We start from the raw sequence: 16,692 nt of genomic DNA, 5'->3' as shown, positions 1-16,692 counted from the left end.
ACAGCTGGTAAAGTGAAGCTGAACTCAAAGGAGGACAGGCGGGTGGGGAAATGTCAGGACTACCTAAAATGGCCTCCAGAAACCCCAGGTGTCAGAAGAACTTGTAAATTTCAAGAATGCCTGTATCTGCCTGAGTCGTACTGACTTCTGTCTTTAGCCCTGGGTCAGGCCATCAAAAGCCATCATGCTGTTGATTCCCTTTGCAGACTCCAGGGAGCGGGTGGCAGCCACCCCTGGACACAGGGCCTTTGTAAGCACCATCTAGATCTTGGGGAGAAAACTTTTCCGTGCACGTTAGGATAGCTGGCTGTGCCACTGACCCCCAACATCTGCCGAAAGAAAGCGCACCTCCAACTTAAAATAGTTTTCATTGTGGCGTTTTTAGACATGCTTAATATGTTTTCTTTTCTTTTGTTTAAAAAAAAATGAGCCTGATTTTAGAGGAATGTACTTTGTTTAAACACTGTCTGGAAGGAGCTAATATATCTTCCACTTTAATTTACTTTTTGGTAATTTATTGTTAGTTGAGAACTGTTGAGTAGATTCCTGCTCCGTTTTTACACTTCTTCACAATGTTAAAACCATTAAGTTCGAATGCATATGAAATTCTAGCTTTTAACATTAAGCATAACTCTGTTTTGGGGGTGGAGCTTTTACAGAGTGAATGAACGTGCTCATTTGTTGAATTTTGACTTATCACTTTTTGAAGGAAAATGCGTTGTTTCTTTGTTTTTTAAGTAGAATACTGTTTGATATTTTTTTCTTCTCTTCATCCATAGGAATTTTTAAAAAAGGAATTCAGTGAAGAAAATGTATTATTTTGGCTAGCATGTGAAGATTTTAAGAAAACACAAGATAAAAAGCAGGTACTTCTTTCATTCTGTAACCATGTTCTTGCTAACTTTTTTTCTTTCTTTATAAAGTTACAATTGCCTTTCCAATAAATTTTGAAATTGCCAACAGAAATCCAAACCATATTGGATTTAGGGGAGGATTTAAGATTCAGAATAGCTTACCTTGTGTTGATCAAATATTAACAATTTTTAAAAGAGTGTGTTAATCTATTTTCAAATGGATAGATATTTAAAGTAAAAATAACGATTTAAGTCACTGAGAGTCTGTCATCGAGTATGATTTTATTTTTCATGAATAATTTATGTGAACGCTCCCTCCGGGGCTTGGCATGTTGGCGTTTTGTATGGACATCGTAAAGCAGATGCGTGGTGATAAAAGCACAAGGCGCATCAGATGGACCGTCAATTATTCAATCTATCTTTACAAAACATCTTGTAGTTGGCAGGCATCCCACATAGAAAGCTTCTGACTGTTCTCCTGGGTGAATATGTGCTCTTTGCAGGAGGTAGTCTTTAATTCCAATGTCAGCCGGATTTTCTGCCACTGAAGGTTGGGTGTCAGGGGAGGTGGAGGAGATTCTGGGCAAGGAGGCTTGTGGATTAGATGTGTTTACAAGGCTCGTGCTTGTGTCTTTCTAAGAGGCTCATGGCTAAATGCCTACATGCATGCATGCTAAGTGGCTTCAGTTGTGTCTGACTCTTTGCAAGCCTATGGACCTATAACCCACCAGGCTCCTCTGTCCATGGGATTTTCCAGGCAAGAATACTGGAGTGGGATGCCATTTTCTCCTCCAGGGTATCTTCTGGTAATAATGTGCATGAAGGAGGTTTTTGGTGTGAGGCTGTAGGGAGTGGTGGGGATTGGGGCATTAGGGGGTGGCCTGTCCTGCCTCCAGTGGCTGGTTGTTTAGCTGACTTTGGCAGCAAATGCTTTGCGGTCTGTGGCTGTCTGAGCTTTCCCTGCCTTGGGTTCTACTCACTTAGGTCTTCACTTGCCCCAGAACCCTGAGGGACCTTGCTTCTTAGGGCATCTTCTCCCATCTTCAGTCCAACCGCTGCCTGTTTTTCCAGAGAAGCTGGATGTTTGGTTTCTTATGTGAAACCATCCAATCTTATAAATGATGGAACTAATTTAAAAAAAATGTAAAACCTTTCCTGCCAAACAAAACATAGCCATGGGCAGATGTGGCTTGTGGGCTGCCAGTTTTTAAGCCTCTGGCTCCAAAAAGCTGGAATTCATGAAGCCAGAAGCCATTATGTGTTTGCAGAAAATATCTGTCATTGGTTTATTCAAAGGCTTTTCTGCCTCAGACACTCTTTCCCCAAGATGGAGTGGTGTGGCCTTTGTTCCACGCCTTCCCTTCTGCAGGGGCAAGGATAGATGGATTCCGAGATTCCTGGAGCTGGAATTCCCAGGTTAGCCCAGAAAGCCATCCTGGGCATGATCCTTGACATTGGCTTCCTTCTTGCTTCTCCCCCCTGGATGACTTTGCCTGAGCCCTTTGGGCTTCCCTGGTGGCTCAGATGGTAAAGAATCTGCCTGCAATGCAGGAAACCTGGGTTGCATCCCTGGGTCAGGAAGATCCCCTGGAGAACGGAATGGAAACCCATTCCAGTATTGTTGCCTGGAGAATCCCATGGACAGAGGAGTCTGGTGAGCTGCAGTCCTGGGGTGGCAAAGAGTCAGACACGACTGAACGACTAACACTTGGCTGTTGTCTCACCCATAGCTCTCCTTGGCCACCAGCACCCAGCCCAGAGCCCAGGGGCCACTGTCGATAAATGCTGACCTGAGCAATGGATTCATCTGGCTCCACCCTAAAGCCCTAGCTCAGAGTCAAGTGGGACAGATGGCCATTCTTCTGCCTCAGTTTGCATGTTGGAGGTGCGAGGGGCTGACCAGTTAGCCAGCCACTCCTCTATATCGCAAACCAGGCAGCGGAGGTCCCTGCACGGCTGAGCTGGGACTTGCCTCCTGAGCCTCCCAGGTGTCCCTGCCCGTGACGCTGACATGCCCTTCCATTCAGTTGAGTTTGCCAGACCTCCGCAGCGCACCTGCTCAGGGCCAGGCCTTGTAGAAAGCATGGGCAACATGCGGGGACAAGACAGCCGAGCCTCTTTAGGGAACAGACCCCGAGAGGGGAAGCTCCCTGTTCACCAAGCCTTTGCAAGTGCGATGAGCCCAGAAATGGGAAGTGCAGGTTCCGTGGGAGCACAGGCAGTCGGTGTTGGGCAGGGCTCTGGGGAAGTGACTCTTCAGCTGACACCTCAGTGGAGTCTGGGGATGGGGGTGGGCGGAGTGTTCCCGGAAGAGGGTACAGCCTGTGGGGAGGAAGGCCTGGAGAGAAGAGCTGAATGAAGACCAGGTGACAGGAGGCTCATGTTTGGGGGCGGGCTGGCTTCGCTGTGCCTGTTTGCACGTTGTGCTGGGAGGGAGGTGGGGTCATGGTGGGAGAACCCGGGTGCCAAAGTAAAGACTGGAAAGCCATGGGCTGGGGGTGCATGAGCCCATCCAGCTCCTACAGCCAGAGCCTCCAGAATCCAGCAGCCCCTCTCTGTACCCCCAGCCCTGACACCCAGGGTTTCTGTCCTGAGGTCTGGATGTTGCTTCAGGGCAGTGAACGCTGCCTCGCCCATCAGCTGCATGCAGATGTGGACGGCTCTGGGACAGACGGAGCATCCCATCCGGGAGGCCCGTGGGGTCCACACCTCCTTCCCGGTCATCACACTCAGCGTCCTGACCGTTCCCCCTCCTCCCAGACACCGGGGCTGCAGTCTGAGAGGTTAGGCTGTGGCTCGCCCACGGCCCCCCAGGCTCAGTGCAGAGCTGGGAATACAGCCCGGCTCTCTCTCCAGACCGTCTTGCGGGTCCGGCCGCAGGGAAGTAAAACCAGAACTAAGTTCTGCTTCAGTAATTTTAAGATGCAGAGGAGGACATGGCCCAGGGAGAAGTCAGCCCAACTGCATTTCACAATCAGACTCGTCACGTCTGAGCCGGCAGGGAGTTTGTTGACTGTCTGTCTCTACCGTGAACTAAGGCCGTTGTAAGATGGAGGCCGGTCTCACCTTTGCCTGGTTTAAATTGGACCTGTGCTAGGTGTTGTTTTCATTCTTTTACTATCATGATCCAGTCAGATGGCTCCATAAGCTCTTACTAACTTACCTGGTACCTTATATTTATTTATCTCCTGTGCAGTTTGGCTTTCCCTTTATCATGAGGGCTGTCTAAGGTTGGCGAGCTTTGTTTGTCTTCTGTCCCAAGCCTAGGATGGTCCCTGGCTCACTGGGTCCTCCCTGATCTCCACTCAGGTCAGCTGACCCCTGAGGACCCACGATGGGCAGGATCCTGGCCTCCCTGCTCATCTTGAGCAGCAGTCACAGTTTTAGGGGTAGACTTGAGAGAGGGGTGTGCTCTCTGTTCTTCTGGGATTTGAATTCTCAGAAACTCCAAACAGTGGACCCATCTGTGCCCTCACTGCCTTCCCTGGTCTGTGCTTTGCCCCCTGGCAGGCAGGAAAGCAACCCTTTAGTTTGGGAGGGTCTCAGTGCTCTGTTTATGGTGGGGGGTGCTGGGGCTTTAGGAAGTTGGGAGGTGATGCCTGCCCCCCTCCCGTCTCGGGGTTCCTGAGGGTTGTAACTGCCATGTGTTCCTATTCTGCAGACAGCTTTCAGAGCCGTTCTCTCCCTTGGCAATTTCTTTATGGTTTGACATTTTTCTATAAAGGGCCTCTTCCCTGTGAGTTAGTACGGGAGATACATCTACCTTCTAACACAGAGCAACATTCATGTCTTTTAAAACCTCTGAAAAAGCTCCAAGAAGGTGTTTGTTCTTTGGCCATCCCTCATTCATTCATTCATTTTTACTCATTCATTCATCAGCGCATGTATAAAGGGCCTATTTACTATGTGACAGTGACTGAAATGGATACAGCAGCTCCTACAGATTTGTAAAAACCAAACTGAGTGGGGGTGGGGAAGTGGTGGGGTGGTGCAAGATTTCTAATAATCAAAGCTCTGAGAGCAACTTGCACTGGTATTTAAATGTAACAAACAGTAAGTACCTTGCCTTTTTATAGTGGTTTAGAGTTAACCAGAGGGAGGGGTCTATAAAAGAAGAGTGAAGTCGCTCAGTCTTCTCTGACTCTTTGCTACCCCATGGACTGTAGCCCACCAGGTTCCTCTGTCCATGGAATTTTCTAGGCAAGAGTACTGGAGTGGGTTGCCATTTCCTTCTCCAGGGGATCTTCGTGTTTATTAATTTTATTATATTTAACACTAAAACTTGATCCAGGATTTTAGTGTTTGGTGTTCTTATTTAAAGTAACCGTAAAGGTCTTCCTAAAAAGACTAACACATCATCTTCTTTATTAAATATATATATATATATATATATATATATATATATATTATTTAAAGATCCAAAAGTGCTCCTTACATGAAGCTCATTCACTTCACAAGTGAATGGAGTATGAAGGTCTCGTTCCCGTCAGCCCTCAGGAGCCTCCAGATTTCCCTCTCTCTCTGGTTTTGGGCTGTGTCTTTCTGACCTTTGACAAGGACATGGCTGGGTCCAGGCAGGAGCGGATAGGAGCTCAGCGGCTCATAGTGTGGTCTGGGGCCCGGTGTGGGCCTGGCCGGCATCTCCACCCCGTCCTGGCTCACTTCATCATTCTCCAATATCCTCTCCTCATGTCTTTTCACCATTACTATGAGTTTCTACTTACTTTATAGCCCTGTCTACGGCATTTTCATTATTAAAACTTTATTGTGTATTGTTTGCTACTGAGCCAAAGAAGATGCTACGATTACATTTTTTTTTTTTCCTTCTTGGATCATTTTTTTTTAAATTTATTTATTTATTATTTATGGCTGCACTGGGTATTCCTTGCTACTTGTAGGCTTTCTCTGGTCACAGCAAGTGGGGCTACCCTCTTGAGCGCGGCTACAGCAGTTGTGGAGCATGGACTTAGCTTCCCCGAGGCATGTGGGATCTTCCCGGACCAGGGATCGAACCTGTGTTCCCTGTATTGGCAGGCGGATTCTTAACCACTGGACCACCAGGGAAGTCCCTGGACTGTTTTTTGCTTTTCTTCTTTTTATACTTTCTAGTAGCCTGTGAAATGCTTCTTGTTATGATGTGGCTCAGGCCTCTCGTCATCTCTGCAGTCCAGATTCCCCTGGGGGCCCTTCCTGGGGCCCTCAGACCACAGCTCCCACCCAGATGTTCCCAGGTCTTTCTTTGCTGCCAGTGGCCACTCCCTTTGCCCCTCTCCTGTCATCTGGACCCAGGCCCTCACTTGTCCTGAGTCACTTCCTCATCTTAATGGAGCAAGACCAGTCATAACTTCTTGAGAAAGGGCACACAGCAGGTAGACCTTTAAAGATCTTATTGAGTGAAAATGTTAATTGTTTTCCTATTTTCCTGCTTCATGGGTAATCCGACAGGGCATAAAATTGAATTCCAGGTTAAAACTCATTCAGAACTTTGAAGGCATTGTCCCATTATCTTCCATTTTTGTCACAAATCAGTGTGTTACATGTAAGCTGTTTCATTTTCTTTGCTTTTTCTCTCCGGAATGACATAAGGCCCTCTTTTCATCACCAGTATTCTAAAGCTGTACAGTCAGAGGCTTGGGAGCTAGGCGAGGTGCATTCATTGTGTGGGACATTTTCTGGAGCCTTTTCATCTGGAAATTTGTAGTTCTGGGAAATGTTCTCGTATTTTTATTATCATTATTTTTTTTGAAACTTCTTTCCTTCCGGTCTCTCTGGTTTCTCTCCCAATGATGGCCCTCCTCCTCTGGACTGAGTCTTTAGTTTCCTCGTCTTTCCCTCTGAGCTTTTCATCTTTGTACCTTTCAGTTCCTACATTTTCTTTTGGAGATTTCAACTTTATCTTTAAATCTTTCTATGGAATTTTTTCCGCTTCTGTTTCCTATAGACCGGGGCCCTCTCGTCCTGGTGGTGGCAAGCCTGATAGGCTTATAAACTGAACATATTTCCAGTGAGCTGGGTTGGGAGAAATTTGCTGCGTTCCCTGTATTGGCAGGAATCTGTATGCGGATTTTCAGTTAACCCTTGTATTCAGTTTGGCATCTCTTCCTTTCCCTCCCGCCTTTCTCTGTCTTCAAGAGAAGAAAACTCCAGGCTGGGGGGTGGGGGTGGTAGGTGGGTGGGGAGGGAGGAGATGACTGCTCAGCGCTATGGGTCAGAACCTGGGGGTCTCACGGCTTCTTCCTGCTGCCCTCTTCCTCCCTCCCGCCTGGGTTCCCAGAGGCCCTTGAGTCCCTGCCATGTGAGGATGCTACTTTGCAACCCCACAAACTTGCAGGGCCTAGGTTTCCTCCTGCTGCTGTCTGCTGTGTCGTTCACTGTTCCTCCAACTGCTTTCTGTTTCCTGAGCCCCTTCTCAGAAGTTATCTCAAATCATTCACTTGACCTTTTCCTTGCCTCAGTCTCTTTCTGAAGCTGATAGTAACACAGGTAGTGTGTGGCTTGATCTTTGCCTTTTCTTATTGTCCTGTCCCATTGTCCATCTCTGGCAGAGTGATGGGAACAGCAGGGGAGGGGCTGACGGAGGCCAGGTGAGCAGGACTCAGTGACAGGCAGGGTGCAGAGATGAGTGGGGTGTTAGGGGATCACCACCCCCAGGTTCCTGCAGTGGATACAGGGAGACCCCCCCAGGCCAGAAGGGGACCATTCCTTTCCTTGGTTTTAGGTGTGAGATGTCTGTGGGATATCTAAGCCCACAATTCTAGACACCAGTTATCTGCATGGTAAGTTGCTTGGGGCAGAGGAATGGGCTGGAATCTTGGAAGACCATGTGGTTAGGAAAGTGGTCAGCCTAGGGCCAAACTCAGGAAACCCCAGAATTTGCAGGGATGGGGGGGACAGAGGGACAGGAGCTGGCAAAGGATACAGAAGCAGCGAGGTGTTGGAGAATCCTGAGAGGGCAATGGGGGTGAGCAGTGTGGGGGCCTGGAGAGCGGTCCAGAAGAAGGGTATCGGTGAGCCGGTGGGAGGGCAGGAGCCAGGGATGGGGGAGCAGGTGGAAGGGAGAAAGTGGAGACAGAAAGTGCACTTGTGCTTTCTTTTGAGATGTTTCAGTGAGAAGTCATTAACTACAGGGGCATGTGGAGTAAAAGCTTTTATTTCTCCCAGTGGATAAAGTTAAAGCACACTTACTAATGAGGGAGAGAAGCCAGAACGTCCAGAGCAGTGCTCATCTGCACTATGGTCTGCGAATGCCTTTGCCTTTGTTCTGGGTCGATTTATCTTTCTGGGGCTGATGATACTCAAGTGAGTTTGCTTCTCCTAAACGTGCACTTGCTGGGAGCGGCATTTGAGTGCTGACGTTGCTCTTGTCTGATGCGCTGCCGGGCTGGGAGGAAGGCCCTGGGTTAGGGACCATGTCTGGGAGGCAGACCTGGCTACACACGGCTTCTAACGGGGGTCTTCAGGTTGATACCGGGAGTCATCACCTGCACCCAGGGGTGATCCTTTTCCAGCACCTTCTGGGGCAGGAGTGGGAGCCGGGTGTGGCTGCTGTCCATGGCAGTGCAGATGCTCTGGTGGAGGCTGAAATGACTGGAAGAGAGTGGCCAGCCATCCTTCCACATTATACCTCGGGTCCTAGACCCTGGGGGCCCCCACCAGTGGGGGATGGTCTCACCCTTTCCCGACAGGAACTAGAATAGGGTTAACCACGCTCTGGAAAATATCCCCAAATAACTCGAGAGACCCGCTTCTTCTTTTTTGTTATGCATCCTCGGCGTGGACACCAGGCCTTCCTGTGACCAACTTGTGGTCAGCAGTCTCAGGGTTTCCCTTCTCAGTCACGCTTCCTACCCCGGCCAGATAAGCTTTGCCCGTGAAGCTGTCACCCCGAGCCATCAGCCAGAGATGAGAGTGGCCCATGTCCAGGCACCTCAGGGATCCTGCACTCTTCGACAGATCCTCGAGGTGGTTGCAGACACACGGTGGGGCTGAGAGGCCCGAGGCCTGTATACCTACAGGCGTCCCCCACAAACCTGCTTCCTGCTCTCCCCCCACCCCCACCTCTAAGCCTCAAGCTACTCAGTACACTTCTTCTTTTCAGAACCACCCAAGACAGCCTGGATCCATCTGGAAAATGTGTGTGTGTGTGTGTGTGTGAGTGAATGTTCAAGGGGGAGGGGAGGCCTAAAGCCATTTCTTCTTCTAGGGCCCTACATGGAGTTTGCTAATCTGACTGGTTAAAAGTCTGCTTTTATGAATTATCGTTGAAACAGGAAGTGGTTTTCCAAAAACGTTCCTTTCTGACAGAATGGGGGTGGTGGGAGGGAGGCTCAGAGCTTCCTGAAATGAGTGGGTCTTGGAGGGGTGTGTGACCCTGACGCACAGGCCCCCTGGGTCTCCTCGATGGCCTCCTGGCCTGTCCCCCCAACAGCCATGTTACCTTAAGGCTCCCACCTGGGTGGTCTTCCCACACTTCTAGCCAAGGTTTTCTTCTGGGGGATGGGAGATGGGTCAGACCTCCTTCTCATGAGATCTTTTGTCTGCTAGTCCCCGGAACCAAAAGAAGTGAAAGGATTGCCTTTGTCCTCCTTTCAGCATCAAGTGTTGAAGCCTTCCGGTGGTTTCTATGAGCCCAAAGGGTTTTCAGAGCCTGGGGTTTCCTAGGCCAAGTCCTGCAGCATGCAGGACCCCAGGTGGGCTATCTAGAGAGAGTGGAGTTTTCCACATAGACCCTGAGAAGCCCCTGACTTCCTGTGCAAATCATAGCTCCATAGCTCCATTTCTGAGGCTTTTATTGTCTGGCTTCCTCTGTAGGGTGGGCTACTCCTGAGGCTCTAATGTTTGGAGAAACAGCCTTGTGCGGGGTGAGCACAGGAAGTCAGAGAGCAGACAGCCTTCAGGGAATGTCCTGCAGGACCCTCGCATGGAGGCCTGCTGTTTGTAAGACAAAGCGTTTGCCATCATTGGAAAAGACCCTGATGCTGGGAAAGATCGAAGGCAGGAGGAGAAGGGGATGACAGAGGATGAGATGGTTGGATGGCATCACTGACTCGATGGACATGAGTTTGAGCAAGCTCCGGGAGTTGGTGATAGACAGGGAAGCCTGGCGTGCTGCAGTCCATGGGGTCGCAAAGAGTCAGACATGACTGAGAGACTGAACAGCACGTTCCTGCACCAGTCACTGTTGGCTTTCGGTGCGGCCTGAGTGCAGGTGTGCATACCTTTTCCAAGCCCGCTGACAAGCCCTCCCAGGGCAGTGCCTATTTAGGGCTGATGCCTTCTGGCCTGACTGCACTTGGGGTTCAGGGCAGGCGGCATGTTCTATCTCTTGCTAACGCTCATCTCTAGTTCTGGGAAAACAAACCCCAGTCCTGCAGGGCTGACAGTGCATCACCAGGGGCAGGGAGGGGGCAGATAATGTATGTCACAGGTGTGAAACTGAGCAGAAATGCAAGGCTCGGGAGTCAGATCGTCCCATGTCTCTCTGCAGGCTTCATGGATAAGCCATATCACCCCTCCTGGCCTCTGTGTCCCCATCAGGGACATGGCAGCAACAGGAAGATGGCACTTTGCTGGACTCCTGAGGGATTAAGGAAATTGGACCATAGATGTAAAATGCCTAGCTTGTGTTTGGCACTTAATAGGGGCTTGATCACTGGCTGGGATATGTGTTCATGGTTTAACTTGATTTTTTTGGTATTGTGGTAAAATAAAAGGGGCTTCCCTGGTGGCTCGGTGGTAAAGAATCTGCCTGCCAATGGCTGTAAAGAATCCATGGCCTCTTGGGTGGTTCTCCCCATTTCTCCCTCCTCGAGCCAACCACTTATCTATCTCTCTGTCTCTGTGGAGTTGCCTAAATATTTCATATGAATAGAATCATGTAACATGTAGCCTTTCATGTCTCATTTTCTTCACTGAGCATAATGCTTTCAGGGTTCATTAATGTTGCAGAATATGTCAGTCCTCATTCCTTTTTATGGCTGAATAATGTTCTCATGGGGCTTCCCTGGTGGCTCAGTGGTAAAGAATCTGCCTGCCAATACAGGAGAGGCAAATTCAATCTCTGGGTTGGGGAGATCCCCTGGAGAAGGAAACGGCAACCCACTCCAGTATTCTTACCAGGATAATCCCATGGATAGAGGAGCCTGGCAGGATACAGTCCATAGGGTTGCAAAGAGTTGGACATGACTGAATGACTGAGCACACCCATGGTGAAATAGACATACATTTTACCATGCTAACCATTTTTATTCTGAAGGAGATCAGCCCTGGGATTTCTTTGGAAGGAATGACGCTAAAGCTGAAACTCCAATACTTTGGCCACCTCACGGGAAGAGTTGACTCATTGGAAAAGACTTTGATGCTGGGAGGGATTGGGGGCAGGAAGAGAAGGGGACGACAGAGGATGAGATGGCTGGATGGCATCACTGACTCGATGGACGTGAGTCTGAGTGAACTCCGGGAGTTGGTGATGGACAGGGAGGCCTGGCGTGCTGCCATTCATGGGGTCACAAAGAGTCGGACACGACTGAGCGACTGAACTGAACTGAACCATTTTTAGGGCTCTCATGTTTAGCATTTTAACCATTTTAAAGTTCAGTGGCATTGAATACATTCACGGTATTACACGGCTGTCACCACTGTCTAGTTCCAGAACTTGTTTATCACTGCAAACAAAGCCCTTAGTCGTTAAGCAGTCACTCCCTGTTTCCCCCTCCCCGAGCCAACCACTTATCTCTCTGTCTCTATGGAGTTGCCTATTCTAAATATTTCATATGAATAGAATCATGTAACATGTAGCCTTTCATGTCTGACTTCCTTCACTGAGCATAATGCTTTCAAGGCTCATCGATGTTGCAGAATGTGTCAGTCCTTCATTCCTTTTTATGGCTGAATAACATTCTCATGGGGCTTCCCTGGTGGCTCAGTGGAGAAGAATCTGCCTGCCAATGCAGGAGATGCAGATTCAATCCTTGGGTTGGGACGATGCCCTGGAGAAGGAAATGGCAACCCACTCCAGTATTCTTGCCTGGGAAGTCCCATGGACAGAGGAGCCTGGCCGGCTACAGTCCATGGGGTCACAAAGAATTGGACACGACTGAGTGACTAAACAACAACAACAAAATTTTCTCATGAGGCCTTAATTTGGAGAATTCACAGCATGGTCATGAATGCTACTGAATGTCCCACACTCTGGGCTGGGATTCTTCCTGTCCTCATTTCGGAATGAATAGTGTAGATTTTGAGGCAGGTGATGTGGCCACAGATGCATTGAAGGGGAGGGGAAGGGGCAGGGTGACCATGAGCCTTCCGCCCCTCTGACCCCCTCATCCTGCTTAGCTCTGGAGCCACAGCCAGATCCCCCAGGGCTCTTCCAGCAGTGGTTCCTTCTGGGCTCCGACTGGCAAGGGCTGTGCTCACAGATGACAGACAGGCTCTCCGTGTCTCCCCGCAGATGCAGGAAAAGGCAAAGGAGATCTACATGACCTTTCTGTCCAGCAAGGCCTCGTCCCAAGTCAACGTCGAGGGCCAGTCCCGCCTCAATGAGAAGATCCTGGAGGAACCACATCCACTGATGTTCCAGAAGCTTCAGGACCAGGTAACCTGACTTCCCTAGCTGCACCTTGATGGCAAAACTGACATTTCTGCCCACCCCTGTTTGGAAGAATTCAGTTAAAACTAAATACTGAGCACCCTAGAAGCAGTCCCATCCATCTGGGTGGCCTGGGGCACATGGAGGGGCGTGGTTGGTGAAAGAGACAGGCTGGCTTGCCAGGCCCAGGATTTGACCCGTCGGATCCGCCCGCAGGCCTCTTTCCTCTTGGTCTACTCACACTTTGACTGAGCAGGGTTGTCAGTCTTCTCAACCAGATTAGAAGGGAGGCTGGAGCTGTTTGAGGCACCCACACTGAGGAAGCAACATGTGATAACTGCTAAAGGTGGGAGCAGCCAGATAAGTCTAGAAAAGCAAGCACAAGACCCAAAGTGGCAGGAAACCTGAGGCTTTTGTAAAAATATCCAAACCTCACCACCTACTTCAGTTGGCCCGTGGTCCACTTTGTCAAGGTAGTCCACTTAATGCAGGAAAAGTTAGGTTTAAAAAATGGACTTCTAAGGGATAAACTTTAGTTTTCTGGCGAATTGTCATATGAGGAATGCCAGCAATAAAATAGGCAACAGGCTGAAACTGTACTGCAGAGGTTTTTTTCGGATATGTGTTTGCAGATGTGACTATTCATAGCAGGTTCTGTTCTTGTGAAACGTTATATACACACCCGTGGACCATGGAACACTGACGGATTGCTAACTTCTGCTGGCCCTGTTCTTACTGGGGAAGCAAAGGCCTTCTTTGGCACACAGGTGGAGACTAGCTCTTAGCTTAATTTAGCAATCCTCCAACATGAGCAAGCCCAGAGCCACCTGAAGGGCTCGTTAAAAGAGAAACTGGGCTCCACCGCCAGAGTTAACTAGCAGACTTGATGGTTTCCAGGTGAGTTGAGACCTTGCTCTCCTAGCAAACCCCTAGGTGATCTGACACTGCAGGTTCTGAGACTATACTTTGGAAACCACTGGTCCACAGCATCAGTTGGCCTTTTTTTTTTTTTTTTGATCAGCTGGAGTGTGCACAGAGCCCAGAGCATGTCCCAGCATCCAGAAAGCTTCATCTGCTCAACATCAGATAGAAAACAAACAGGTAGAAATTACAAATATGAGAATTAACTTGAGAATGTTTTCCAGTTGATACAGTGGCAAATGCAAATTCCACATGAATTCGACCTCAAATTGGGGTGTTGAAGGGACTCTATAGTTAGCATGAGAGACTTGTTGAGGGCCTCCTGGAGGTGGTGATGTCGAGCGGATGGGAGGGATGCCATGGACATGGGCTTGTGGAGGGAAAGGAAGGCAGGGTTAAAGGCAGTGCTTGTGGCTGGAGCCACACGGAGGTCTCCGCTTCGCCCGGACCTCAGAATCATTTACAAGCTTCCTAGGGTATTGTGAAGGGATGCCAGGGTGAGACAGACTCTGCACTGACACCCCTGTGTTCTAAGTGTTCTCCATAAGAACAATATCCACGCTTCAGGGGTGCCCTTCTGTGCCCTCTTGGCACGTATCATCTCATCTAATCTCCAGTGACGAGCTGTACTCCCGTTCTGATGATGAGAAAAGCAAGGATCAGGGGGACTACATGGTTTGTTAGCACAGAGTCCCATAGGTCTAGGACGTGCCGGAGGCCGATGCACCTGCCATCAAAGACTGTACTCTGGGGGTTCCCTGGCAGTGCAGTGGTTAAGACTCTGCGCTTGCACTGCACAGGGCTCAGGTTCGATCCCTGGTCGGGAAAGTTCCACACAGCGTGAAGTGCGGCCAAAGGGAAAAAAATAGGACTGTACTCTGGACTCACACAGCCCGTCACAGCTCCTCAAAGCCCCAGGAGCTGGAGCAGAGGGGTTACCATGTGAATACAGCCCTTTTCCGGGACTGCAGAAGCCAAGGCAGCAGCAAGGAATGAGGTGGGCTGCTGTCACCTCGGTCTCCCAAAGACCCTGCTCTCCTGTGAGAGTTAGGCCTGCAACGCATCTCAAAAAGGAGCTGGGCTGCTGGGACCAGGGCACCCCCATTGGATTCAGACCCCGGGAGGTTTAGCTGGTGCAGAAAGAAGGAAATACAAGGGACCGAGGATGATGTTTTTAAGTGACAAAAATATTTTAATTTAATTTTGTTTTTTGGCCACACCATGCAGCATGTGGGATCTTAGTTCCCTGCCCAGGGATTGAACCCATGCCCACCTCCAGTGGAAGCCTGGAGTCTTAGCCCCTGGACCACCAGGCAAGTCCCAAAAACATTTAAAAAATAATTTTTGTTAAAAAAAACTTTCATCTGGCTAACTAGAAACATTATATGTACTCAACAAAAGAAACTTGAGAAACCAAAATATAAAAATGAGAAAATTCGTAATTTTATACTTGGAGTGAATCACTAAGTAACATCTGATGTCTAGACTTTCCATCATTTTTTTCCTGTAAATATGCATGTGTACACACATCTAACAGATGTGGCATAATGCAGTTCAAACTACTTCCTGTAAAGAAAGTACTTTTATATCCTGTTGTTGAACGTCATTTACTTGAGAGGGAGAGAGAGGTGCTAACTGTCTTCCTTGGGCATAACTGGATGGAAGCAAGGTACTTGGAGGGGCTTCTCTAAATGGCTCAATGGTAAGGAATCCAGAGCTGTAGGAGATGTGGGTTCAATCCCTGGGTTGGGAAGATCCCCTGGAGGAGAAAATGGCAACGCGCTCCAGTATTGTTGCCTGGGAAATCCCACGGACAGAGGAGCTTGGTGGGCTACAGCCCAAAGGGTCACAAAGAGTGGGACATGACTGAGCAACCGAGCACAGCACAGGGTGCTTGGAATCTGAGTTGATTCCGTAGTGAGTCCCTGTGAAGGCCTCTGGGTTCTGTTTCACTTCAGAAAACTCTGTCTCTCAGGGGCCTTGCTGCTGCTGCTGCTGCTGCTGCTAAGTCGCTTCAGTTGTGTCCGACTCTGTGCGACCCCAGAGACGGCAGCCCACTAGGCTCCTCTGTCCCTGGGATTCTCCAGGCAAGAATACTGGAGTGGGTTGCCATTTCCTTCTCCAATGCATGAAAGTGAAAAGTGAAAGTGAAGTCACTCAGTCGTGCCCGACTCTTAGTGACCCCATGGACAGCAGCATACCAGGCTCCTCCGTCCATGGGATTTTCCAGGCATGAGTACTAGAGTGGGGTGCCATTGCCTTCTCCCAGGGGCCTTGCTGGTAACCATCAAAATGCATGCTCAGCAGTTTGTGGTTCTTTGCTCCTCAAGGCCCCCACAAGAGCCTGTTTTCCTAAGGAGAGTGAAGCAGAGGAGAGCATGTTTGGAACCACAAGACTTCAGATAACTTAAAAACCCTCCTCAGCGGCTCTGACTTCATTCAGCCAGGCTCTTCTGTCCATGGAATTCTCCAGGCAAGAGAGTACTGGAGTGGGTTGCCATTTCCTTCTCCAGGGGATCTTCCTGACCCAGGATCAAACCCAGGTCTCCTGCATTGCAGGCAGATTCTTTACCAACTGAACTACTAGGGAAGCCTTGATTTCATTCAGCACCACTTGGTTTTATGGCTGAGCTTTCTGAGCAGGCTGCTTTCAGCACTAGCTCACCAGGAAAGCGTTAGGGAACCTTAACCCCTCCCCATGCTGGACAGTGCCCAAGCCCTGGAGGCTGCTATTAGGGTAGCATGGACTTTGGGGCACAGGTGAAGCCTAGAAGGATGGGAAAATCTTCCCTGAGCATCAGATGAGATGACTTGACATCCATGAATCTCATTTAAAGGAGAGCTTCTTGGGTCTTTGCTCAGGTCCTATTATTCTTGGTTTACACACAGTTCTAACACATTTTGGTTTTTCAGTTCACAGCCTATTTGAAGTGCTGGTAGAGGCTGTGGAGTGAGGAGCTGCAAGAAGCAATGGCTAACAGCCAAGGAGGAGGCAGAAAAACGATACTAAAAACACAAAACCATAGCACAGTGATTGGGAACCACCAAGGGTGGGGGACCACAGTCCCACACACCACACTGGGGGCATCCCAGTACTGCAGGATGGTGATGCACTTAGTGATCCTAATGACCCTAAAATTTCAAGCAAAACTTATACTGTGGTCAGCATAGTTACTGCAGAGCATGTTAGATGTTTTAATAAGAATTGCATACTTATTAAAATGATATCTTAAGAGAAGTGTGGAGGCTTAAAACTTTGTTATCTAGAAAATTTGTCATTGGAGAGACTGTTCTCTGATTTAATTTTCCTCTGCTGATGGGGCCCAG

At 49.1% G+C, this 16,692-nt stretch overlaps 1 protein-coding gene across 3 annotated transcripts in view; it reads left to right on the top strand.

Moving 5' to 3' along the window:
- The window catches only part of RGS10 (regulator of G protein signaling 10), a 40,863-nt gene that overhangs the window by 13,422 nt on the left and 10,749 nt on the right, over positions 1-16,692 (top strand). For 2 of the 3 annotated variants that reach the window (XM_055560276.1, XM_055560275.1), the window contains exons 3-4: positions 780-866; positions 12,307-12,450. In XM_055560276.1, coding sequence (XP_055416251.1) covers positions 780-866; positions 12,307-12,450 — 231 coding nt within the window. Of the gene's footprint in view, positions 1-779; positions 867-12,306; positions 12,451-13,465; positions 13,654-16,692 lie in introns of those variants that run through there. The other variant, XM_055560277.1, reaches the window with a different exon arrangement.

This window comes from Bubalus kerabau, chromosome 22, assembly GCF_029407905.1.
Source record: "Bubalus kerabau isolate K-KA32 ecotype Philippines breed swamp buffalo chromosome 22, PCC_UOA_SB_1v2, whole genome shotgun sequence".
NCBI lineage: Eukaryota > Metazoa > Chordata > Mammalia > Artiodactyla > Bovidae > Bubalus > Bubalus kerabau.
This window is presented reverse-complemented; position numbering and strand designations above follow the sequence as displayed.